The 27,122-nt window shown below is 42.5% G+C and overlaps 1 protein-coding gene across 7 annotated transcripts in view; it reads right to left on the bottom strand.

Annotated features, from left to right (window-relative positions):
* Positions 1 to 26,543, bottom strand: part of MTCL1 (microtubule crosslinking factor 1) — a 125,944-nt gene extending 99,401 nt beyond the window's left edge. For all 7 annotated transcript variants that reach the window (XM_081078202.1, XM_081078200.1, XM_081078204.1 and 4 more), the window contains exons 1-3: positions 25,282 to 26,543; positions 14,282 to 14,506; positions 12,792 to 12,950 (exon numbers count right to left, since the gene is read on the bottom strand). In XM_081078202.1, coding sequence (XP_080934328.1) covers positions 12,792 to 12,950; positions 14,282 to 14,506; positions 25,282 to 26,316 — 1,419 coding nt within the window. In that variant the 5' untranslated portion in view covers positions 26,317 to 26,543. The remainder of the gene's footprint in view (positions 1 to 12,791; positions 12,951 to 14,281; positions 14,507 to 25,281) is intronic.
* Between the last annotated feature and the right edge of the window lie 579 nt (positions 26,544 to 27,122).

The raw sequence follows: 27,122 nt of genomic DNA, 5'->3' as shown, positions 1-27,122 counted from the left end.
CAAATACTGTATGATCTCACTCATATGCGGAACGTAAAAAAAAAAAGGATGAATAAAGAAAACAAAACAGAAACAGACCCATAGATACAGAGAACAAGCTAATGGTTGCCAAAGGAGAGATGGTTGGGGATAGGAATTTTTTTTTTAAAAAAAGAAATTTTAGGAAATACAGAAAAGCTAGATAAACTCTTATGCATGAAAAAAAGAACTCTCAAAACTCAACAGTAGTAAACAAACAAACACCAGTGAAATCAACAATTCAATTAGAAAATGTGCAAGAGACATTTCAGCCAAGAGGATATACAAATGGCAAATATCCCAAGAAAATATGTCCAACACCATTAGCCATTATTAGGGAAAAGCAAATTAAAACCACAATGAGATAATCACCTTTCAGAACGGCAAAAATGAAAAAAACAGAGACAACATCAAATGCTGGTGAGGAAGCAGAGAAATGGGAGCACTCATGCACACTGGTGGCAATGTTAAACGGAAAACAGTTTGGCACTTTAAGAAAACAAAATATACAACTACTATATGACCCAGGAACTGATGATCTCTGGGGCATCTATCCAGAGAAATAAAGACTTAAGGTCCACAAAAACCTGCACACAAACATTCACAGCAACTTTATTTGTAATAGCCCCAAACTGGGAATAACCCAGGTGTCCGTCAACCAGGAATGGTGAAACACACTGTGGAACATCCATACCATGGAACACTACTCAAAAATAAAAAGGCACAAACTATGGCTAGGCACAACCTGGATGAATCTCCAGACTGATCCTGAGTGATAAACGTCAATCCCAAAAGGTTACATACTATATGATTCCATTTATGTAACATTCTTGAAATGACAAAACTCACAGAAATTAAGAACACAGCAGTGGTTGCCAGGGGTGAAGGATAGGTGTGGGGACAGGAGGGAAGTGGATGTGGCCATAAAAGGTCAATGTGAGGGATCTTTGTGGTGATGCCACGTTTCTATAGCTTGACTGAATCAATGTCAGTATCTTAGTTGTGATATCATACTAAACTTTCTCAAGATGTTACCATTGGGGGAAACGGTACAAAGGGTACATAGGACTTCTCTGTATTATTTTTTACAACTGCATGCAAATCTATAAGTACCTTAAAACAAAAGAAGTATATATGGTATATTTCCAATTTCATATGAAAAATCAGATGTATCTCTGGGATATTAGCATGATGGGAACTTTCTCCCTCTATAATTTTCTTTAGTTTTCAAACTTTCTATAGTACCATGTAATGGTTTAATCATAAGAAAACGTTTGTTCAGAGTTCAGAAAAGAGTGCTGTAGAAGACTTCAATGAGGTGGTGTTTCTGGGAGCATCTTAAAGAATGGACAGCATTTCAATAAGTAAAGGTGGAATCCTGGTCCTATATTGTGTTTTATAAGAAATATGTATAGTTAGTCATTCAGCTGACAAAAATGTATTTCTCAGATATATTTGGTCTTGATCAACAGTTCCTGGGTCACAGCTCTCAAAACCCTTGGAATTTTTTGAGTAGTAAGAGCAATGGGAGCAGCTTTTGTTATAATATTCAGTCTTCTGCCCTTGGTTTCTAAAAAAACTTCAGAATCATAATGATAAAATGGTGTCTTTTTATTCACAACAAGCCCTTTCTACCACAACTGGGTTTGTGTTGGTGAGGTGACTTTTGCGAAACACCTAAAGATAGGGGCTGGTTGCCAGGGGAACCAACCGAGGGCTGGAAGGAAAGTTCCATGAGGACAGAAGCTCATTTGCTTGGGACCTTGCACTATGTATGTCGTCGTCTGGGCTGTGGATTCATATTTTTTAATATCTTTTGCAATAAAACAGTAATCTAGTGCCTGAATGAATTTCCCTGAGTTTTGTGAGCCTTCCTGGCCAATTAACGGAATCCAAGAAGGTCGCGAGAACTTCTGATTTATAATCAGTTGGTCAGAAGTACAGATAAAACCCTAGATTTGCAATTGGCATCCTGAGTTGGAGGGGGTTGCTGGAACTTCCAATCTGTAGCCAGTTGGTCAGAAGCACAGGTAACAACCTGGGCTTGTGACTGACATCTGAGTGGAGGGAGATCTCATGGGACTGAGCACTTCACCTGTGGAAACTGATGCTGTCTCCTGAAACACAGTGTCAGAACTGAATTGAATTCTCAGACACCCTTCTGGTGTCTAAGAATTGTGTGTTGCTGTGGGGAAGCCTACACACACACACACACACACACACACACACACACGCACACGCACACACACACAGACAGTGGAATTGGGTCCAGGAACCCTTTCACCTGGGGAAAAAGTGACAGGGACCAAGGAGCTAAATGGGAGGGAGAAGAGGCACGAGGGCCTCCATGGGGCAGGGTGGGAGGGCCCATGCTCATTCTCTTCAAAGGTAAATGCTGCCCTCCTCCTTCCTATAATTTTCTCAGTAGAGAAGAAAAAAGAAGCTTAATAAAATATTTCTAAAAGTAGAACTCAATTTTATAGAGAAGCATTATGGGTCCAAAAAAGATAATGGGTCCAGGTGCCCTTTCTCACTGACCCGTCAGAGTGAAGAACCTAGAGTTGCTCACTCTTCCAGCAGTTTCCCCTGAAAGATGCTCCATTCAAGCTGGCTCCATAGTGCTTACTTCCAGTTCTGACCTGGTAACTGGCTCCTTCCTTCTAAGTCTGCAAAGAAAGGAGAAGGTGGGTCTAGAGCTAAGGTCTGAAGCAAAGAAAGAGAGGAAGAGAGTTGCTGAGAGTCCAGGGACCTGGGGCAGATAGAGTCCCAGCTCTGCTGTGGATGGCCCACCTGACTTAAGGCAATTTATGACCCACCCACACCTTGGTTTCTTCCTGGACGTAAAGAGAAGGTTGGCTAACTCATCTCAAGGATTTTTCTGGCTCTAATAATCAGTAAGCCTGAGATTTCAGGCCTAGATCTGGCCTCACATGCCTTCACACTGATCAGAAATAAGCCGTCAAAGTTACTCCTTCCGACGTCCTCCCTTGGTCCTCACCACTATTTTCTTTTTCCCCAACGTAACAGCTACACAAAGTAAAACACTCCCTTGACAACAGAACTTTATGAAATGCACAATGTAAGAAATGAAAGCATTTCAAAACCTGAACCTGGGCAAGCCCATAAGTTCTTGAGCCTCTGCCATAGCTCACCACAAAGAAGCAAAAGGCCAGCCCTACACATCCCACAAGGCCTGGTGAGGCCCAAATGATCCAGGCCCACAGAAGAGCACCAGGACTTGCTGAGTCTCAGGACTTGGACTAGCCTAGAAGACCTCAATATGGTTCTATCTTGATTTTGACAAGAAATGGCTCCAAGGGCATGGGTTCCAAGCGACCAGAACTGACTGTGATAGGCTCCACTCATCCTTTCCAGCAACAGTGTGAATCAGTCACTAGTGCTATTTATGGTTGTTTAACTAAACACATATCCCCTTCCCAGACACCAAAACCATTCCATTTGCAGTTTAAGTATAAAACTATGAGGTCTGATAATTAAGTTTGCGAACTCATCCTAGAAAAAATACTATACATCTCATTGCTGAATCACTATGATCACCTTCAAAGTACTCCCCTTGGGAAGCTATGCACCAACGCCAGCACCTAGTACAGACTTCAAAGCAATTTTGGAACTGCTTTTCTGGAATGGCCATCAGAGCTGTCATCGTATTACCCTTGATGTCCTGAATGTCATCAAAATATCTTCCTCTCAATATTTCCTTTATCTTTGGGTAAAGAAAGAAGTCATTGGGGGCCAGATCAGGTGAGTAGGGAGGGTGTTCCAATACAGTTATTTGTTTACTGGCTAAAAACTCCCTCACAGACAGTGCTGTGTGAGCTGGTGCATTGTCGTGATGCAAGAGCCATGAGTTGTTGGCAAAAGGTTCAGGTCATCTACCTTTTTCACATAGTCTTTCCAGCACTTGCAAATAGTCAACTTGGTTAACTGTTTGTCCATTTGGTACAAATTCATAATGAATAATCCCTCTGATATCAAAAAAGGTTAGCAACATCATTGAAACAAGTTCACGAACTTAATTGTCACACCCTTTATGTATGCCAAATCTTTCTGCAATTGCTGCCCTGTTCCTAATCCTCCCCAGCCTCTGATCTCTGGATTTCCAGGCCTGGTGTTTGTTCCTTGGTTGATGTGGCTCTAGTCCAATCCTATCCCTGCCTTCCTGGTCTAGGCAGAACACACAAAAGGCCATTTCCATTGAGATACCTGCTGCAGACACACTGCATGTACATATACACACACGCACACACGCACACATACCAGATTCTTCTCATGTTTCAGTGTTTGTGGAAAAGACTTAACCAGACACCCCTGATTTTTTTTGTTCCCATTCTCATTCCATGTTACCCATAATGAACTTAGCAGGCCACATAACTGGGATATCATTCAGGGCACCAGATTTCTTCCCCTCTTCCTGTTCTCTAGCTAGTCACTCTACCCCCACCTCCCAACTCATGATTAGCAACTGAAACCAGATACTACTTGGTCTTTCTGAAGTATCTTAGAGAGCCCACGAAGCTAACACACATGGCCTGCCACTCCTACTGTCCACTGTTGACTGGGCCAGGTGTGAGGCCCTGACCTACCCCCCCGCCAGAAGCCACTGACAACCTGATCAGTGTCCAAGAAAATGCACTGGCATGAGCACTCAGCCCCAATATGCTTTACACTGGCTCACGCAAACACATTTTTTTTTGTTACAAGAGGGACCACATAAACTCTGAAAACATAGGTAATATTATTTTATTAAAGTGTAGCATAATAGCAATCAAACCATTTATTACATTTGTACACCTATATTTCCAGACTTTATGGTTGCCTGATAGTTTGAATATGACATACAGAGAAAAGTATTTGCACACTGGTTGAGAACATAATCACCGAGACTGTCTTAATCTGTTCTAGCTACTGTAACAAAAAAAACAAAAAAAAATAGACTGGAGGGTGGGGCTTAAAGAACAAACTATTTCTCACAGTGCTAAGGCTGAGAAATTTAACACCAAGGTGCTGGGAGATTCAGTGAAGACTCACTTCCTGGTTCATAGACAGCCACCTTCTTAATGTGTCCTCACATGGTGGAAGGGACAAGGGAGCTCTCTCAGGTCTCTTATAAGAGCATTAATCCTGTTCATGATGGCTCCACTCTCATAACCTAATCACTGCCCAAAGGCCCCATCTCATAACAGCATCTCATTGGGGATTAGGATTTAACATATAAGTTTGAGGGAGGGGCGGGGAGAGGGCACAAACATTCAGTCTACAGCAGACACCTACAGAGAAGACAGTGAGTAGCAGCAGCTATAATGCAGAGAAGCCATGAGTAAAAAAAGGGCTCTGAGGTAAATGGGAGCTAGTGAGTAGCAGGGTGAAAGGAACTTAACAGACAGAGAGGCAGAGATGAAAGTACTGAGTCATGAACTGGAAGTCAACTGGGGTTATTCCTGGTACTCCAGAGCTGCTACTGGGGAGCTTCCATTGAGCCCTGAAGGGTCACATCCTGTTTTGGCAACACAGCACATTGAGCTATCATGAGCCCTCCCCACAATAAGCAGCAAAAATTTATACACAGCTGAGCTCACTCACACAAAAAAGGAAAATTCCCTACTGTCAGAAATGTATAAGATATTGAAAACCAGAGCAGTTAGCACAAGGGTATGTGTTAAGTTTTGTGGGGTAGGAGGGAATAATGGAAATTACCAGATGCAGAAATGGGCCCTCATAGCCGGGGGTATTACAAGAGGCTTCCATGGACGCATCCAGGCAACTCACTGAAGAGATGCTTCCCCGTTGAAAGGAAACTAAAAATCACCCAGGGAGGGGAAAGGTTCATTTCTTCAGGACACTGGTGATGGAGAAAAAAATCTCCTTTGAAGTATAAAAATACTCTAAGCCTATGTGACAGACAGAAAGATTAGTAACACCAAGAACTAACGATAACAGAACAAACTGAAAGAGAGTATGACTTTTAAATGTTTAAGGATTTAAAAGAAATAGATAAGGAAGGAAGACATATGGTGAAAAACAAGCAAATTTTTAAAAATTCCAGAAATGAAAGGTAAACTCATTGAAATAAAAACTTTAGTGGGTAAATGAAACAGTCATTTTTCTGTAAAAAAGAAAATTAGTAACTAGGACAAGAACTGAAGAAATTATCCAGACTGTAGCACAGAGAGATAAAAAGAAATAATAATAAAAAAATAGGTAAGGTGCAAGATGAAATAAGAATGGCCAACATAAGAAGATCCTCAAATAAGACTAATAGGAATTCTAGAAGAAATGCAGAGATTAGAGAAGAAACACTATTCAAAGAGATAATTTCACCACTGAACACTATCCAAAGAATGAGAACTTCCCAGATTTCATAAAAGACATAAACACTCATGTTGACAATGAATGTTGATCAAAATAAAAATAAATCTAGATACATCTGATTAAAACTATGGAATAACAAAGAGAAAAGTAACCAGGAAGTAAAGATAGATTAACCACAAAAATTATAATTATCTGACAGCAGACTTCTTGATAGCAAAATGAGCCAAAAGATAATAAAAATATTATCTTCAAAGTGTTATAATTCTATGTCCAACTAAATATCTCTTATGACTGAGTATCAAATAAAAGCATTTTGGGACAACACCAGTTATTGAAAATAACTACTACAGGATAATTAATAGATCAGTGAGAAGGAAACTGAACTCAGAAGGAGTAACAGCAAGCAAAGATAACAGACTGGAAAACATGCAATAAACTATATAAGCAGTAATTATGAAATTAGTCAACTTGGGGGAATGATTTTAAAAAGATGAAACTAAAATGATACTAAATAATAGTATGAAAGACAGGAGTTGGAGTTGAAGCTTTCTAAGATACCTGTATTATTCAGAAGAATGGAGGTGATGATTAGTTTTAAACATTGTCCCATTCCCCAATAAAATCTTTAAAAAAAAAAACATTATCCAACATACATGTAAAATATGTAAGAGTAACCTTCAAAATAATAGTAATGGAATGTATAATTTCCTAACCAAGGGACAGAACATGAGAATTAAAAACTCAGTCAAAAAGAAATCAATATAAAAAAAATAGAAAAAACAAAGAAAAGGTATGGAATATAAAGAGCATAAAACACAATAGAAAAAATGCAATCAATAACCACAATAATGTAAATGTATTTCACAAGAAATACACTTAAAACATAATGACACAGAAAAATAGAAACTAACAGAATCACCAAAAAGTTATACAAGGCAAATACTAACCAAAATAAGTTTGGTATAGATGATAGCAAATAGCATCACATTAGAATAAAGAGGTCATTACCAAATAATACAGTAAACAATTCATCACAAAGAACATCCTAAATCTATATGCATTTATATTCAAAATATATACAGCAAAATTTGACATTATAGGAAGAAAATTTACATGCAAAGTGATAATGGATGATTTTTAACATAACTTTATCCCAAACAGATGTACTTGGTGGACAAAACCAATCTACAAAGGACACAGAAAATTTCAACAACCCAAGTAACAAGTGATCTGATACATTATTCCCAAACTGTAGCAATCCACTACAAATCAAACTTTTAATAACATTAAAAAAAATAAAACTGAATAGAATTGAAAATATCAGAATGTATCCCATATGGAAAAGATAAGCATTATTTTGTGAAACCTTTGTATTTGTATGTAGAGTGCTGCTATAACGTGTACTTGCTATGGGTTCAAGTTCGAAAATCTTCAATCTGATGGATTTAAATTAAAGTCTTCACCTGCAAATTGGATTATTCTAAAGCACATACATATTATTCTAAAGCACTCAAGAAATATTTACAAAATCTGGCCATTTACTAGGCACAAAAGAAGTCTCAACAAAACCCAAAAAATCAGTATCATATCCTGAATGGTGATGAAAGATGTCCCCCAAGAACAACCTGACTGCTAGTTGGTGCCCTGAAGCTCCATTCAACAATCCTGGGGGTAGGTGAGTGAAATGAGTAAAGCAGGTCAAAAGGTACAAGCTTCCAGATATAAACCTAATTAGTTAAGAGGATGTAATGTACAGCATGGTGACTATAGTAAATAATACTGTAGTATTGTATGTTTGATAGTTGTTAAGAGACTAGATCTTAAAAGTGCTCATCACAAGAAAAACAAAAATTTTAGAACATATGGTGTTAGATATTAACAGACTTACTGTGATGATCATTTTGCAACATATGCAAATAGCAAATCATTAGGTTGTACAACTGAAACTAATATAATGTTTAATGTCAATTTCACCTCAATAAGAAAACAACAGGGGCCAGCCTGGTGGCTCAGGTGGTTGGAGCGCCATGCTCCTAATACCGAGGTCACCTGTTAGATTTCCACATGGGCCAGTGAGCTGCATCCTCAATAGCTAAGATTGTGAACAATAACTCTCTCTGGAGCTGGGTTACAGTGTGCTGCCATGACTGGTTGGTGGCCAGCATGAGTGGCCGGCAGCCAGCGTGAACTGCCTTGTGCTGCTGTGGTCTACTGTGTGCTGCCATGAGCGGCCGGTGGCCAGCGTGAGCTGCTGTGAGCAGCCTACTGCGACCAACTGCCTGGGGGGGGTGAGGGGGGGAAGGCTCATTATACCAGCACGGGCCAGGGAGCTGTGTCCTACACAACTAGACTGAGAAACAACAGCTTGAACCGGAGTGGGGTGGGGAGGCGGAAGAAGGGGGTAAAAAAAGAAAAAAAGAAAAACACTAATCCTAGTTCCCTGGATGGATCTAGAACATGTCTCTGTCCCTTGCAAGTGCGACTAACTTGGTAGTTACTATTTGTGTCAAGTATATAATAAGTACTCAAAAATTTTTGATACCAAGATTTCAGGTTAGAAACAATGGGGCAATTTTTCAGAAGTTGAAACTAAGCTAAGATTAACCTTTTCAGCCTTTTGAGATATTCTACCATAGAGACAGTTGAGTACTAGAAGAAGGAAGCCCTCCCCCCCCACCAAAAAAATAAAAGGCAAAACAATTTTGAGCTTGCAGAACTGGAGGGGTGTATGGGTGTTTGGGTACAAGGACCACCGCATGAACAGTCACAGGGAGCAAGCAAGCAAGCTGGCTAACCAGTAGGGACAATTCCAGATAGGTTAATATCGCTAGCCTTCTTTAATCGTCTCATCTATCGATGGAGAAAGTGACTTTTCCAAGACACTCATCTATTAGTTTAAAGAGGACAGAGGACATAGTCTCTTCTCATCTTTCTCAACTGCCTTTTACTTCACTCCAGGGTTTACATTCATGGGTGGGAAACCCAACTGGGAGACGGAGATGGGCCAGGCAGGCAAGATCCTGTGTGTCATGCTAGGGAGTTAGACAACTGGGAACCAATTGTAAGAAGACAGTGACACAGTCAGATTTGGGGAGAAGATAAAACAAAAAAGGGAGAGACTAGAAGTAGTACACACCTCTAATGTGGGGACTGCATAGTATCAGCCCTCAGATGTTCATTTGAGAGGAGATGGGTGAAAGCATGGATAGAGTAGAGAGAGCAGTTTAATTGAGGTTAAAAATTAACCATTTTAAAGTGCACAATTCAGGAGCATTTAGCACATTCAGTGTCACGCAACCATCACCTCTGTCTAGTTCCAAACATTTTCATCACCTAAAAGAAAACCCCATTCCCATTAAGCAGTCGGGCCCCCTTCTCCCCTCTCCTCAGCCCCATGAAACCACTAATCTTTTTTCTGTCTCTATAGATTTGCCTAGACTGGATATTTCCTATAAATGGAATCATACAATATGTCTGGCTTTTTTTACTTAGCATATTTTTTGCGGTTCATCCATCTTGTACCATGTATCAGTGAAAAAGAAAATTTCTAAGACTGCAAAAGCAGAACAATTGAACATAAAGCACATGGCAGGCAACTGAGGGTGGGGAGCAAGAGAAGTAAGAACAATGGCCATTGCTTAAGCCTAGATGACTGAAAGGACAGTGGCACCACTGACACAAATGGGAAAGACAGAAGAAGGTGCAGGTAGGGGTGAGATTGATAAGTCTGTCTCTGGACACACTGAGTTTGAAGTGCTATGAGAAATCCATTTTGGAGAAGTCACCAGGAAACTGAAAATATAGTCTGCAACTTAAGACAGAAGCCCCCGCAGTGGCTACAGAGCTGAAGAGGCACAGAGATGAGCTGTTTTACTGTCCTCTGAGGCTGAGGGGTACATATACACCTGCAACTACCTGTATCACTTAGAGACATACAAATGCACCAACTGTCCTTGCCTTTTTCAAAACATGATGGATCCATTCACAACACTGAACAATAACAAGCAGGATCAGGGGAGAGAAATATTATCCCCACCCTAGAGCAAAACTAATGGTGTATTTTCTTCTGGCTTTCATAAAAAGAACCCATTCACAGAGACTACAGCTGGCATTTTCCAATAAATATCTCCACTACTTTTTAACCTTATCGTTGGGTTCCATCATTCTCTGCTTCCAGCGTGGCCTACCAGTATTTAACCCTCCACAGACTCCTGCCAGTTTTATGATTCGTTTAGAAGTGTGGTGTAAATATACAGTTCCACCAGTCTGACTGTAACTCTAGAGGTAAAATACTTATTGTGTCCCCACTGAGCAAACCCTCTGAGTAATTTTCACCCACAAAGGAAGGGAGGGGCTGACCCCTCTACCTTCTCTCCTCACGTCCAGCAGAGCCAACATCACAGCTCTCTGAAGAGCCTTGCCTCACACTTGCCTGGCTTTGAATGGCAAGAAATCATTTCTTTCCCCAAAGAGCTATTATCCATGACCGTATGCCAAGTCCTACACAATACACTTAAACGTATGCAAAAGAATTTTAGGTTGCTTAAAATATACATATTCGTTTACTAATGTGTACATAATTTAATCTTTATACACAAACATATACAATTTATAAAATATACTTGTAAGTTGTTTTTCTATACAAGGTCAGACTCAAACGGGAAATTTTGAGAAAAGAAGCCATTACGACAAACCTTCTGGTAAAGTTAGACCAAAGGAAAAGAGGGAAGTAAATTACTAGGAACAACAGTAAGTGCAAAGAGAAAGAAATCCACAATCAGAGGAGAAATTCCTCCAGTCCTGGGTTAAGCACATGTGTAAGTTAAAAGGCAAGGGTTATTATTCAGAATGAAAGAATGTTCTCAGCATCTACCTCTTCCTCTGTGAAGCTCACAGAGTCCCCCAGGAGAGTTGTGGTCGCCACAGCTCCACATCCTCACCCTTTATTCATTCCCTCACCCAGTGATCCTTGATAAGTGCATATGTGCCAGACACAGTTCTAGGCACAGAAACCCCACCACGAACTGGACAGAGGAGAGCCCCATCCCAGAGAGCTCCAGTTCTAGAGAGACATTAGTGAAGGGGAGGACTGATGAAAGACAAAGAAGTAGAACACAACAGCATTTTCAGATAAGTGGTGACAAAATACATGTAATTTACCCAACTCCATAATGTGTCAGATGAGAAGGCAGATAGGGATGGCCACGGTGGAGACAGGGACAACTCAATGTGTGAGCATTGAGGGGAGGGTGGCTGACATCAGACATCAGCAGAACCCAGAGGATGAGGCAGTGAGTTGCAGTGGTGTACGTGTCTAAAAAAAGAATGTTTCGGGGGGAGGGCAAGCTCAAGGCTGGCATGGCTGTGAGGAGAGGAAGTAGGGGAGGAACGAGACAGGTCATAGCACTGGCTCCTTTGCTGTAATTTGTTTGGTTCTCTGTGTGCCAAATTGAACCATAAACACCTTGAGATCAGGGCCTGTGCTGCCATTCACATCTGCATGGCCCAGTGCCTAGTGCAGGGCCTGAATTCAGTTGGGTGGGTGGATGGATGGGGAATAGACTGGGTGAATCAGGAAGCTTATCAAAAGGAAAAGTAAACTGCTAATTGAGGCTCTTAGCGGGTAGTAGGATGACTTTAACCATCATCTTAAAGCCCTCACCCACAGTTCTTAATTTCATCAATATGCATGGTATTTTCCAAGAAAATACTCAGCTTTAATATTACAATAGAAATCAGCAACAAAACAAGATTTGCATTACTGTATGCAAATGAGGAGAGAGAGAGAGAGAGAGAGAGAGAGAGAGAGAGAGAGAGAGAGAGAAACACATATGTATGTTCATATATATTCATTTTCTAGACCACTTTGCTAGGAAATATTCACTCCCTAGAATTAAAAAAATTAAAAAGCCCTATATTTACATCTTATTGGCTAAAAAATAGATAATAGGTAGTATACAGACATTGTCTGTTTACACAGCTTAAACTGACAACCATTTTCCAACTAATTGAAAAAGAAGACTCTTGAGAAAAAAAGCTACCACTTAATGTTGTCTTCTAGTAATAATACATCCCATTTGGACACGTAAAAAATTAATGGCCAGATTATTTGAAGAGAAATTTAAAAAAAAATAGCTTTAAACTAGGGTTCAACAAGCTTTTTCTTTTCGGTAAAAGACCAGACAGCAAATATTTTAGGCTTTGCAAGCAACATACAGTTTTTGTCATGTAGTTTTCTTTGAGTTTTTAGGTTTATTTTGTGTGGTGGTGGTGGTTTTATAATACTGTAAAAAATGTAAAAATCACTCTCAGTTCCCAGGCCATACACATAGGCCATAGTTTGCTAATTCCTGCTTTAAACCACAATAAGAATAGGACACTAGGAGTCCCAAGTTCTTCGCAATTAAACCTAAGGGAGAAATTCCCATAGGTTTCCGGATTACCTCTTTCAGTCTCTCCAGCTCATTTTGGAGGGCCTGTTTGGATATTTCCACTTCAATCATCTGCTGTCGTAGAGTTTCATTTTCATCTTCAGCTTTAGCACGCTTTTCCTCCACAGTTTCAAGTTCATGGTGCAATCTGACAGACACATCTTTGGCTACCTACAGAGATAGTCATCAAGACATGAAGACAACATTCAAACAACTTCCAAGGCAAAATCATTAAGAGATATGGTATTACACCAAAGAACAAAGACCTTGGCAATATTAGCAAACTTATTTTTAAAGAAGGAGGGTATTAGTTTAAAACATGAAATCCACTTTACAAGGGAGAATACGACTTTTATCTGAATTAAAAGGCCACTTTGGATAGTCCTACTTCCTTATAGAATATCACCAAGAATGTTACTTCTGCCCAGGTGCACATACTTTAAGTGATATATCAGAAATAAATAAAAAAACAATAATAATAAACAAACAGTTCTGTGCCCTAAGGAAATACTAAACCTACCTGATAAAAAACAAAATTAATTCTATATGCAATAGATGTTTAATGTAGTCAAGTTTTAAAGGGTCTCCTGTATTCAAACATTTGAATGTTAAAAGCAGTTAAACATTTTTACTTTATAAAAGGAAATGAGAAAGAGATTTTGCAAGAGAAATATAAATCACTCTTACATCACATTGAATGACATTTCGTTAGTGGTTTATAAATTTGATAGAATTACAAAGATTCTTTTCCTGTTATCATAATGAAAGGCTAAATGAGGTTTCAGAAGTACTCCCATAATAAGGAAGACATTGTACATAATTCATCTCTAGATGAATGATTTGATAATCGGAGCATATGAGAAGCCATATTACCCATGGAGAGAGCAAATGGTTTAATGTCTGGGATTTCTTCACCTGATTCCTACTTCTGCCAATGGTTCTCAAAGATACTTTCGACAATTAGTTTTGACCCTACTTCTCTCCAGTTAAATCACCACTGCACAAGTCTCACTTGGGTTATGGTAATTTCAGGTTTTCTGCATCCTAGAAACTTAACGAACAATAAAAAAGTTAAGTGACTATGGTCAACTTTTAAGAGTGGTCTTTGACTATAAATGAATTAATAATCAATAGAGTTCTTAAATATTTCAGATATTTAGAAGGAATTTCTATACAGTTGTCAGACCAATTGCCAGGTAGTAATTCTTTTTTATTATAGACCTATTACGATGGTTTCTATTCATTTCTTTCTTTCTTATTTTAAGTTTAAAGATTCCAGTTCGTATAACAGATTTTAATCTTAGGCCATCAAAGCCATATGACTACACACACGCTATGAACTTTCGTTCATAAAGTGAACAAAAAGGTTCATGTTAAATGTGTTGAGGGAGAGACACACTAACAGAACATTAAAACCACAAGTAAGTGGGGTCCAGGATCTGTGATTCTGTCCACAGCACCTCTTTCTGGGAATGCACGTCCCACTAGCTCTACTCGCTCACCTTTAAGTCTTGTTCCAGACTTCGGATAAGCTCGCCGTCCACTTGACCGGTCTCAGCCACTTTCAGGCTTTTCTGCTCGGCTTTCCTGAGGCGGTACTGCAGGATTCGGCAGTTTTTATTAGCACGGTCCAGTTCTCGCCGAAGCTCCTGCAGCTGGTAAACATCTTCCTCTAAATAACTGTCCCTCATCTCTTCCATTTCAGCACGAAGTTCATCCAACTCATCCTACACAAGTCAGACAGAGTAGATTTATAAGCCAAGTACGTCAAAAATGGATGATGTTTTCCCTTCACAACCACCACCCAATCCGTGATACTAGATATTAACTCTCTGCACACTTATCATCGGCTGATGGCCGCACCTGTGTGATATGGCAGACGGACTTCTGGAAATTCTTATGGAGAGCACATCACCAGATATCTGCTCAAAACTTATGGATCTAGAAACTAAAATCCATCCTGGATTATTCATTTTGGCCTCCCACTACCAATATTTCCTTATGTAATCACAGATAGTTAAATCTTTAGATTCAAACCCAAATTGACCCCATCTCTAAGATATAAGCCAGGTTCAAAGCTGAGCCAGACAGACCCTGTCTTCAAAGCATACGGACTTTAGTGGGATCACACTGTGAATTGCCCTGGAATTATAACATACCTGCCAATGTCCCTAATATTCAGTTCCACAATACATATTTCAGCACTGACTAGGTGACTCGCAATTCTAAAGATAATTTTGTGCATTACTTCAAATACACACTGGGTTTGCTTTTTTCGATTTACCTATCCTTTACTTCCCATCTCCATTTTACTTTGCTGTCAACATGAAGACTCTCCGGATACAGGAAAACCCCAGGCATTGTCCCTGGCTCCCCGCCACTCCTCCCATTCCACAACCAATCCCAGTGCTATCAGCTCAGCATCAAAATACCTGTGGGTGCTCTCTTCCCAAGGACTACACCTCCATCCCTTCTCAGGGGGCAGCTGCACAAACAGGTAAGTCCATCAAGGAGACTCCCTATTTCCCCTCTCATCCTCTCTTCTTCCATATCCATTCTCTACCCAGAGTTATCCTTTTAATATGTAACTCACACCTCCTTCCATACTCAAACCCTTCAGGGGCCTCCCATCACAACTAAGAATTCTTCAAAGTCCTCCCCAGGGCCTCTGAGCTTCCCAGCCTTCCCTGGTTACAAGGGGGAAAGGACTGCTCCAGGCCTTTCACCTGTTATGCCCTCTCCTTAAACACTCCTTCCAGCATTTTGCAGAGCTCCTGTCACATAATTTGGAGTGCACACAATGCCTTCCCTGACCACCTTCCTCCCCCAACTCCACTGTTTCTCATCCCTTGCCCTGCTCCATTTTCTTCCCACCTCTCATTACTGTCAATTTACCATCTGTTGCCCACACTAAAAAGTAAGCTTCCACGAGGGCAGAAACCTTGAGTATTTTGTTGCTCTTTGTGTTCACAGCACTCAGAGTGGTGTGAGCCACACAGCAGGCCCTCAATAAATATTTGTGGAATTAATGTATTAATAATACAACAATAGTCAACACGTAGAAAAACGAAATCATAAAGATGACCAAAATGAGACAAAACTGTCCCTTTGCTTTGTTCCAGTCTTATAACCTAGTTGTAAAAAACTCTTCCCATGTCCCTAGACATAGCTGCAATATGTGAGATACAAATTCTACTAAAGTATAAAAGATCTTAACAAGAAGCAATTTAGAAGGAGGGAGATTAAGGAAAGTATTCTAGGAATTTTCTTGATTCATTTGACAATTGATGGTTTAAACGCCTCCAGAACAGGACACACTCTGTCATTCCAATTGTTTTGTTCAATTAATATCAACATTCAAGAAAAATCTCTACCAAACTTCACCCTAAATTGTCAGCTCTCATTCTGACATTCAGTTTGTTCCTGTATTCTTGCCACTTTTGCTAATTGTATATTTGTTCTTAAAATGGGGGGATTTACTTACAATAAAGCTCAAGAGTTTCCCAATATCAGACCCTCAGGTAGACAAGAAATTGAACAGAAAGAAACCTCCTGAAGAATATTTTACTCTGGATAAGATTAAGTACAAAGAAATGTAACAAATTGGGAAACTTTACGAAAAAATAGATTGGTACAAATAAGGTGAAGGTAGCTCTCCAGTCGACCTCAAGTGTATGCAGTGGTCTGTCTTCTGGAAAGAGCAAGATATGCCATCTCATTTCCCCAACCCCTCGCCCATAGCTTCTCCCCACTCTGTCCACACAACCCTAACCAAGAGAATGACCTCCTCAAGTGACCATGCCTCCAAATGGAGAATGTTTCAATGGACTACAAGGAGAACAAATGTTCAAGAAGAAATCTTTTCCTAGGGAATGAATAGACTGTTTTTCTTTTTGGCTTCTAAGAGTTCTTACAGAATTTCTGTACCAGTGATGAAAACATCATTAAAAATATAAGATGTTCTAAGAAAGGTCTTAAGAAAGGTAAATCTTAACATTGAAAATGTTGTATAAGTCTGACAGAAAAAGCAGAGAACCATATGATTTCACTGATATGTGGTATATAAACCAAAGACAACAAAAGAACAAGACAAACAAATGAAAAACAAAAACTCATAGACACAGACAATAGTTTAGTGGTTACCAGAAGGTAAATGGGGAAGCGGAGGTGGTAGATGAGGGTAAAAGGGATCAAATATATGGTGATGGAAGGACAACTGACTCTGGGTGGTAAACACACAGTGGGATTTATAGATGATGTAATACAGAATTGTACACCTGAAATATATGTAACTTTACTAACAATTGTCACTCCAATAAACTTTAATTTAAAAAAATGTTGCGAAGTATAAGCAAGTTTCATTTCTTTTCTTTTTTCCTTCATGGAGCTCTCTCCCTATAAATCTTGTTCCTAGCAGGAAAATTTGCTGGGACTGGTAGTTACTGGAATGAGTATAAAAGCCGGTCAGTCAAATATACATGAACAGAATGTGATACAGGAGAGCTAGCATGGCCCTAGGTAGACAGGGAGGTCCCTGGTGAAATAAACAAAGACAGCCATGTCCTGAAACTCCAGGTTTTGAAATCACTCCTTCACTCACTCCAGGACATAATGTAACAAGTCCTTGAGGTTAATCATAAAATTCCTTTTGGCCTGACAAACGGAGCAAATCTGATAAAGAGTGGGTTCGTTTGCTAATTCCTTTAGGATGGGCAAGCAGAACAAACCTGGTAGACAAATGTCATTAGAAGGTGCCAGTTCTCTTCTCCAAACAGCTCCCCTTCCCCAAGCAGGCAAGGGAAGGTATAAAAGTAAGAGCTTTTGCCTCAGTCAAGGGGCAACCCCCTATTCGGGAACCCCCCCTCAGGAGCTGAAACCTCTTCTCCTGCCTCTAATAAACTATTCTCTTTAAAACTCTTTGCCTCTCCTGGTCCGTGTTTCCATTCTTCGGCTTCACGAGACCCGATCCCGGCCCACACTCAGAAACTGCCGGCAGACCAAACATCACCTACATCAAATGGACTGGCTGGGCTCTTCAAGGGACTCAAGAACTCGACTATTCCATTAAGGTCTTTGCCAACCTTCAGCAAACCAGAGGTTGTTGCTGCTGCTGGACGCCCACACTGCGGCTTGGACGATGCCATGCTGTAGTTGTGCCTCTGACCCGCCCCATTGTAGAGGAAACCAAATTGTAAACCGGGCTTTGTGGGTATCATTCTTTTGATAAAGACAGTACCTTCAAAAAGAGGTCAAGTTTCACTCAGGTTCCATCGAAGAATATGATGGATCTTTGAGAAAGAGCCTAATCTCTCCACTCTCATGTCTGAGTACAGTTAAAAGGCAATTGTGTCTTGTAATAATTATGTATGGTGCTGGGGGGGCGGGAGGAGTGGCGCAGTACTAGACTTATCGGGGGATCACTTCGTAAAATATATAAATGTCTAACCACTATGCTGTACACCTGAAACTAATATAAAGTAATAAAAAACGTTAAAAAAATTTTAAAATAAATAAGTAAATAAAACCATTTTGGAATTTTTATTGAAATTCCAAAATAAAACATTTTGGAATTTTAAAAACATAATTGTATCATTGGGTAACTAATAAAAAACAGTTCAATACAAGCAATAATTATCATATGTATACATATAAATATATAGTGACTGTGGCCATTCTGTTCTTGGAAGTAATTGTTTATGATTGCTCTTCCATTTGTGATTGCTCTTGTCCATAAAAGCCAAAGTCATTAATACCTGGAATTACTTGCTTGTTACTCAAACCAAAGTTTTTAAAATGCGATATAGCCATAGGAAGATATAAAGTACAACTTCCAGGCATAAAAAATGTTCTCCAGTTTTCAGACTTTGTAATAGGAGGGCCCTCATCGACCGTAATGTTACATGCTGGATATGTTATATAGATGTGTAATCAGCTGCAGGCTAAAATAAACTGTTTAAGGGCTAGATAAACCCACACCTCCAAATCATTGAGGAGGCCAGATATAAACAGCTAATATTTTTTGGCATAAATAATTACCAACATTAATTACAGGGAGGCAAAATTAAGGAGAGACCACAATATGCAAGTATTTGGATTATTGTTTTTCTAACTCATATTTTAACTAAATTTGTAGAACAGAAGACGTCTTTTGTTAACCACTTTAACTGTCATTACTAACCCTATAATAACCCTTCCTGGAACATTAACCCCATTGTGTAGACAAGGAAATCAAACCAATGCTGGTTAACATGTCCACAGTCCCTGCTAAGAAATGGAAGCTAGACTGCCAACTCAGGTTGTGTGGTTCCAAACACACGCTCTTTCCAATAAATACTATAAATTATTTGCAACAACCAGGACAAAGAAAACAATAATAGGCATTAAGTTGTACTTTTAGAAGCCCACCATCTGTGTAAAATAATAAAACCAAGCTAACATTTAGAGCTTGACAATTGTCAATGTGCAAATATATCCATTATCACAATTGGGCCTCAGAAAAATACTGCAATGTGCAGAAAAGATATTAATCCCCCCTTTTTAAAATTATGAAATTGAGATTCTAAAAGTTTAAATAGCTTCCCAACTCTAGTCTTTTCCAGAGATGGGACGAAGCCAGTGTTTCAACTCTTCATAGAGCCTCAAAAAAAGCAATTTTCAGGTTCAGTGAAAAGAAGTTACAAGAAAAGCAAATTACAAGCCGTGTAGGCTGGCAGCAGACATTTGGAAAGCAAAAACTGATTATTCAGATTAGGGTCATGATGGTTAGTAATTTTCAGACTAACATTACATTAATTTTTACATTAGACAGCATATTTTAATTTAGAAAACATTGTATTAAAGAACCGTAAAGATGTTGGACATTTCAATGTTTAAGAAAACCAAATCAAGCAGAACAAAAAGTTTCTGGCAGATACAGTTTAGACGTAGTAAGTAAAAGTGAAAATCTGCTGTTATTTTTTTTTTCCTAAACAAATTAATAAGAAAATAATTGCCCTTAACAGTTTTATAATGAATTAACATCAGGTCTATCACATACTTAAATTTTAGATCATTATCTCATTGAAAAGCTAATCTAGTTTTAATTACATCTATCAAATTTTGTATGTAAAAGGGAATATTGTAGTATGAATCTCTTCAACTATTCCCCTTCGTCTGGAGATAACAAATTGAACCTTATTTTATAATATTCCCCCTTTGCCTGCAGATAATGAATATATATAAAATTAGAGGAATAATGAGGTACCATGTATACACTAGAGTAAACACTACATTACATTAATGTACACTACATGTATACACTACATTAAAATGAAATGTTTCAATGAAAAACCTCTGTGCAGATTTTAGCCACAAATGCAAAATAAAAACTATACCCATGGTTTCTCAGTATAAGTGATGAAAACTCTTGATCATACTGATAATTTTATTCAAGTCTTAATCTCCTTACAACTACCCAAAATCAATTACTAGTTCTATTTTAATAACCCCTCTTTAAATAGACCCAATTTGGACAGTAGGAGGAGTCATCTGGCTACTGTTGTAATAATTCCATCTTCTGGGAGTTATAGAGAGAAACTGTTGTCTGCTGTGATACACAAATAATCCACCTCATTTCCCTCCGGACAATGGAAATGTTCTCTGCAGAGCCCCAGCTGTAACTAAGAAGGTGCAGGGGCTGCTAACCATTGTTTACCAAGTGACAATTCACCCAGCAGCTGACGGGCTGTTTGCCCTATTCTACATGATCTTGCCACCTAAGATTATTACAGCCGTTCTTTCACAGGCTGAATAAAGAATGGATGTAGAAAGTGGAATGTCAGGGAAGAACAGGAATGCTGTCCACTTTAACCCTTCTAAAAGAAAGGGAGGAGCAGGGGCCAGAGGAGAGAAGGAGGAGCTGAATCACTTCAGAACTGTTTTGTCTTACCTCACAGTGCCTCCTCTCTCTGGGCCACACTGAGTGCCTGGAATCCAGGCAGCGAAATTTTAACAAAAACATTTCAGAGCTTGAAACTCAAGAGATGACCTCAGGTGAGGAACAGGATGGTAAGATGGTTTAGTGGTGATGCACTGCATCTTATAAAACCATAAAGACCTTCCCAATGATCTCCCTTAGGAAATCACTCCTCTCAAAGAATCCAGTGTTATCTGCTCTTGTAGCTAGCACTGACTTCTTTTGTTTTAATCAAAAATAAGTTTTATGAAATAACTGAGAAAGCAGAGAAAAAAAAAAAAGCAGCAGCCCTTCCCTACACCAACCCTCAGCCATCCTATAAAACGTCAGCACTTAGGAGTACACCATTTGGGAGCAAGGGGTGGGGGTGTTGTGAGTTCATCACCAGTAATATGAAAAGCATTTTCAAAACAGGCCAATAAACTCAAAGTGATTAGATCCTTCTGAAAAGCCTGTGGAAATAGAGAACATAATTAATATGTTGTTCACAATGAGCACTAAGGCTTGTCTGATTGTCTCAGAACACTCCAGCAAAACACAGTGGTGGCAGGCAGGAAACACCCAGCCACATTCTGTGGAAGTCTTCATCATTAAGAAACATGCCTGGGTTTGGTCTGAGAAAAAAGCAAAGGACTTTGGGTAACTGAGCTCAACTGTTCACCTTAATTTCTGAATACTTCCAAATATATTCAAGTTCATCAGAGGTAAAGGGAAAACAAAAGAGTGCTTTTCTGTGCTTTATGCAAAATGCCCACTACTTGGATTGAGGAATTTTTGCATTTTTCATTGAATCACCTTGATGCCCTTTGATGAAGGCAGAGAAGGAATAGAAAGCAGGGCCAGGGATAGTCCCCATACTGCACTCCTCTGTTGACATTTGCTGTTTTTTAAAAAATACAGCAGTCTGGCTAAAACACCAGAGAATTCCACTTGAATTTCCCGATCAATAAGACATCCTCCTATGGTTTTGCAGGCCTTATTTTTCTGCTTGATTACCCCTTGGTCATTCTAGCTTAGAAGATATGACGGTCTTATACAGTAATGATGACAAAACTGTGAATGTTACACTAAATGTGGTCACAATTCTCCAGAATATATCAAAGTAAAATTTCTGGGCTCAGTCTCTTCTTGTTAGATAACATTTGAACAGAGGGATGTTCTATCCAATCGCCACAATACTGTGCAATATTCCCTAAGAAAGCAGTAGGTCAGGCCGACCCAGCGGGGTTGGAGCACCGCACTGCTAACGCCAAAGTTGCCGGTTCAATTCCCACACAGGAGGTGAGCTGCGCCCTCTACAGCTAAGATTGTGAACAATGGCTCTCCCTGGAACTGGGCTGCAGTGAGCAGCCGGATGTCGGTGGGGGGCTGCCACAGGCTGCTGTGTGCTGCCGCTGTGTGCCGCTGTGTGCTGCCGTGGGCTACCTACCATGTGCTGCCGTGAGCGGCTGGTGGCCAGCGTGAGTGGCTGCCAGTTTGGCTGGTGAGAGCTGCCGTGAGCTGCTGTGGGAGGCTGACCGGCGACCTGCGACCCACTGCCTAGGGGGTAGGGGGGCGCAAGGCTCATGGTACCAGCATGGGTCAGAGAGCTGTGTCCCACAGAACTATACTGAGAAAGGGCAACTTGAACCAGAGTGGGGGGTAGGGAAGGGAGGCGGAAAAAGGGTAAAAAAAAAAAAAAAGAAAGCAGTAAGTCAAGAATGCACTTTCACCTACCATCTAAAAAAGTACCGCTAAGCAAAAAGAGCAATAAAAAGAGAAGGTCTGACTTATAACGTACATGTTCTAAATACCACATGTGAAGGCATGCCTACAGCCTCTACCCCGTGAGGTCATCTATGCTCCCCACCCAATTTTGCACAAGTGGCTGACCTTTAGAAAAGTCTACCAGGATTGTTGTTTCTTTCCCAAATCGAACTGTTTTAATTTAAGCTTTTGAATGACCAAACACATAATTCACACATATATTTGTGATCGTTTATTTGTGATCATTCTTCTGGTCCCCTTCAGACCTCTTCTACCCATTTCTCTCTCCTGCTGTCAGAGGAATGGCTGGGAGATGGCCTCAGGCATAGTAAACAGTTGGCCATCACACTTGCTCCACAGGAAATGGCAACTGAACATTTCCCACAAATTAAACATTTCCAGTGATACTTATATGACCATTTGTACACAGGCTAGTGGAGAGATGTTCATTATAGCCCTTTCACCAAAAAAATAAAAATAAATAAAAAAATAGGCGCCCTAGAGAAGTTAAGCACTGGGAACATTTTGAGCTAATATGACTCTAAGGCAAGCAGCATACTCTCAGAAAAGCAGCCTTGCTGGAAAGAGGTTGCAGCCTTGTGCAGTGAAAAGAGCAAAGGCTCTGGAGGCAGGAAACATGGAAGCTGTACCACTTATAAGCTGTATGACCTTGGGCAAGTCATTTACGTTTTCTGGGTCTCAGCATTCTTGTCTGTGAAATTGGGGTTATGATAAATACAACAACAATCACTCCCTATTTGTTGTGAAGATTCACTGAAATATCAAATTGACCAGATCAGCCTCCAGGGTCAGGCACCTATTTCATTAACTGAGAAACTAACAACATGGAAAGATAAAGCAAATAACCAGTTACCCAGAAATGAACCCTGAAATGATGTTGGACTGCCTACCTTAAGATCCAAGATGTAACGAGATTCTTTCCTCAAATAAAAAAAAAATTTTTTTTTCCTTAGCAGTCATGATTTGGATCAACATCAATCAGAAACACTGGGTCATGGATTATGCTAAGAGTTGGGGTTACAAAACTGATCAAGATTATCTTTCTCACTGTCAGGGAGTTTACATTTGTTGATTTACCAAAGTGCTGCTTTCAGATAGAGTCCCACACAATATAGTTGCCATTTCTCTTCAACACCTTTGAATTTCACTTTGTTGTCTATTATTACATAAGAGTAGTAATATACTATATACTAAATAGTAAATATATACTAAATACCCTGTTTCCCCAAAAATAAGACCTAGCTGAACAATCAGCTCTAATGCGTCTCTTGGAGCAAAAATTAATATAAGACCCAGTATTATATTATATTATATTATATTATATTATATTATATTATATTATACTATATTATACTATATTATATTTTACCGGGTCTTATAAGACCCAGTCTTATATTAATTTTTGCTCCAAGACACATTAGAGCTGATTGTCTAGCTAAGTCTAATTTTCCGGGAAACACGCATCTCCCTCCAAGTCCCAATCTATTCTCTTGTCTCACGTTTCTCCCCTGTCCCACTGTTACCTTTCTTCACAAGATAAAACATCTACTGGGCTCAGTTGGTCAGATAAAAGGTTGAGGAAACACTCAGCAGTTAACTGATTCCAGTTTAAACTGCGCACACCACCACCACTCACCATTAAAGCCCACACCCTTAGTCTCTTCTACCAGAAACTGGGCCTCAATCAGGTAGGTTCAGCATTTGCTAACAAGTACAAATCATAACCCATAAAGGAGAGCCACCCCAAATGGTTTGGGGGGGTACAAATCATAACCCATAAAGGAGAGCCACCCCAAATGGTTTGGGGGGATATATATTCTTAATAGAAACATGAATAGGTTTATACCACTGGAGCTATTTACTAACCTGAGGATTACAATAAATTAAAACTGTTGCCCTCAATATAATCCCCGTTATTTTCTCTCAGGTCACCTTGTCTTGACTATCCCAACATTGGCTAAAACCCTCTGTTCTGCAGAGCCAGCCCTCCCCCTCCGAGAAAAGATGGAGTCACACTGAGTGCCCGAAAGCTAACAAGACTGAGAGACCATGGCTCCCAGGCCCTGCCGGAAAATACTCAGAGACCGGGTGGCAGAGGTTGCGATTCCCTCGAAAGTGCTGGCTGGCGTGTAGAGTGAATCAAGTGGCCTTTCCTGACTACGAATAAACGGCTCGTGAACGCTTAGAGGCCTGAGCTTACAAACACTGTTGTCCCTAAACTAAACCTAGGCCACCCTGAACTTAAGGTTTATCATGGGAAGCTGCCTGTGCTTTCTGAACCCCGGAGGAAGACACAGGGCGCCTGGCTTTCCGTAAATGCGAGAAGCAGCCGGCTGGTGTGCACCGTGGACCACCGCACACTCCGGAACTGACACGCCTCCGTACAGAGCCGTACAGACCTTCTTCGTAGAAGATAACGCGCTCCCACCGGTGAGAGTGGGCCTGTAAGGGGGGTCGGGGATCGATTGTGCATCCAAAATGTGATTATAACCACCTCTCCCCCAGCACATCGACAGGGGCAAAGGCCTCAGGCGAGAGAAGAAAAACTTTTAGAAACAAGAAAAGCTAAGTGGGTTGAGAACCTGCCCGGGCCCACAGATCTTGTTGCTCCTTCCAGAACTTTTAGCTTTAGTTCCCAATGGCCATTGTGTTCGGGAACAGGAGAATGAAAGGCAGAAGGAGAAAGCACTTGTCAGGGCCAGAAAGGCGCGGCTCGTGGGTCCCTGCCCGCACCCATCCCCTGGAGAGTCGCCTCCGGACACTCGGCAGCCGGCTGCTCACCTTGAGATAGTCGTTCTCCGAACGCAGCTCTTCCATCTCCCGCAGCAGTTCCTCTTCCTCCCCCGCCGGGACCAGCCGGGACTGCTCCCCGGTGCCGAGTTCCTTAAGGGTCCCGGGGGTCGCTCGTTCTGGGGGCGCGCGCCCCCCGGCATCCTCCGCTCCGCCCGGGCTGCCCCGACCCCCGAGGAAGGCTCCAGCGGCGGGGGGCGCGGTGAAGAGTGCGGGGTGCTCTGGGCTGCCTGGCGGCGCCCCTCGAGCTACAGGGCTCGTCGCGGGGGCTCCTCGCAGGGGTTCCCGGTCGCTGGAGCCCGTGCCGGACTCGGCGTCGCTGCTGGCAGCGGGGAGCAGGCGCTGCTCGTCGGACAGAGGTTCCGAGGGGCAGTCCGAGAGGTCCGAGCTGCTGTCCGTGTGACTGATGCGCGAGCCAGGGGCAGGAAGGCTGGCCGGGGAGGTCACGGCGAGGATCACCGCCGGGACCGGGGCGGCGAGGGTCGGGGGACCGGCGGGGCGGGCTGGGGTCGCCCCGGAGCCTCGTTTGGCTTTGCGGCCGTTGGCTGCGACGGGCGGCGGCTCCGCCCCGACCAGAGGCGGAGGTTTCCCAGCCCGGGGCAGTGGCTCGGCGGGCCCTGCGCGCACTGCCTTCCTGGGGCCCGGAGCGACCTTGGCACAGCCAGCTGCCCTGGCCCCGGAGCCCGGCGGCGGCTTCTCCTTCGCTCCAGGGGTACCGCCGCCGCGCCTGGAGAGGCGGCCGGGCGCGGCCAAGGGCGCCGGCGAGGGCGGCGCCTTGCCCGCGAGGCTGGGCGAACGCGGGGCCGCGGGCGCCGAAGATCGGCCGGAGGAGGTGGCGGCCGGGGCTGGGCTGGGCGCCGCTGGCCTGCCGTGCAGGTCCTTGAGGAACGGTCTGGCCGGCGAGGGTGCGCGGTGCAGCCGCCTCCGCTCCGCCAGGGGGTGAAGGTGGTGGCGGTAGTGTTGTCTGGACGGCTGTGGTTTCGCGTCCGGGGCGCCACCGCCTGCGGGGCCATTCAGCGTCTCCATGGCCAGGGCCGGGACCGTGAGCAGCAGTTTCGGTGGAAGATGCTCCGCGTGGCGGCGGCAGTGTGCAATCTCCCCGCGCGCTCGCTCATCACTGTCCCCCAGTCCCGCCCGGTCTGCGCCCCGCGCTCCCGCGCTGCCGCCCGCCCCCCCCCCGCACCCCTGGCCCCGAGGATCCCGCGGGGCTCGCTGTCGTCGTCGCCTCGCTCTCCCCTTGCTGAGGTCACAGCTGCCCGAGTTCTCCCGGCACCGCAGCGCAGCAGCTCCCTACCGCTCGCATCCCCTGGACGCTGCGCTCCAGGCTCGCGGGTGCGCTGCCGCGGTCTTGCACACCCGCACTCGTCCCGCGGCAGCGCTGGAGGCGCGCTCCCAGCTCCCGCGTCCTGCTCCCCGCCCACGGCCGGCCTGCGCTCAGCAGCGGGCGCCCGCTCCCGCCCGCGCCCGCTCTCGGCGGAGAGAAACTGCACGCGCTTTCCCCCGCCTCCCGGCGCCCTGCGCCGGGCCGCCGGGTGCGCATGTCCCGCCTGCTGCCAGCAGGCGCAAGTGGTGGGGGAGGGAGGGCAGAAGGGCGGGGCCTCGCTACCCCAGGCTCGCTCGCGGGCTGCGTCCCTCAGCCCTCACCGCCTTGGGACCCTCCCTGCCTTTTGAGTGCACAGAGGCAGTACCAGGTGCTGGGAAGGGAGGGCAGTAGGAGAGGTGAAGTGGGGGTGGGGGAAAGGGGGCGGGCACTGGCCACTTGGGGGAGACTGGAGGTCCGGGTGTCGTGGGTGGGCCTCCCTGTGGTGTGTACCTTAGAGCGCCGCTTTCCC

Source organism: Rhinolophus hipposideros (genome assembly GCF_964194185.1).
Source record: "Rhinolophus hipposideros genome assembly, chromosome: 17".
Classification (NCBI taxonomy): domain Eukaryota; kingdom Metazoa; phylum Chordata; class Mammalia; order Chiroptera; family Rhinolophidae; genus Rhinolophus; species Rhinolophus hipposideros.
The sequence above is the reverse complement of the archived record's forward strand: the minus strand, read 5'-3'. Positions and strand labels throughout refer to the sequence as shown.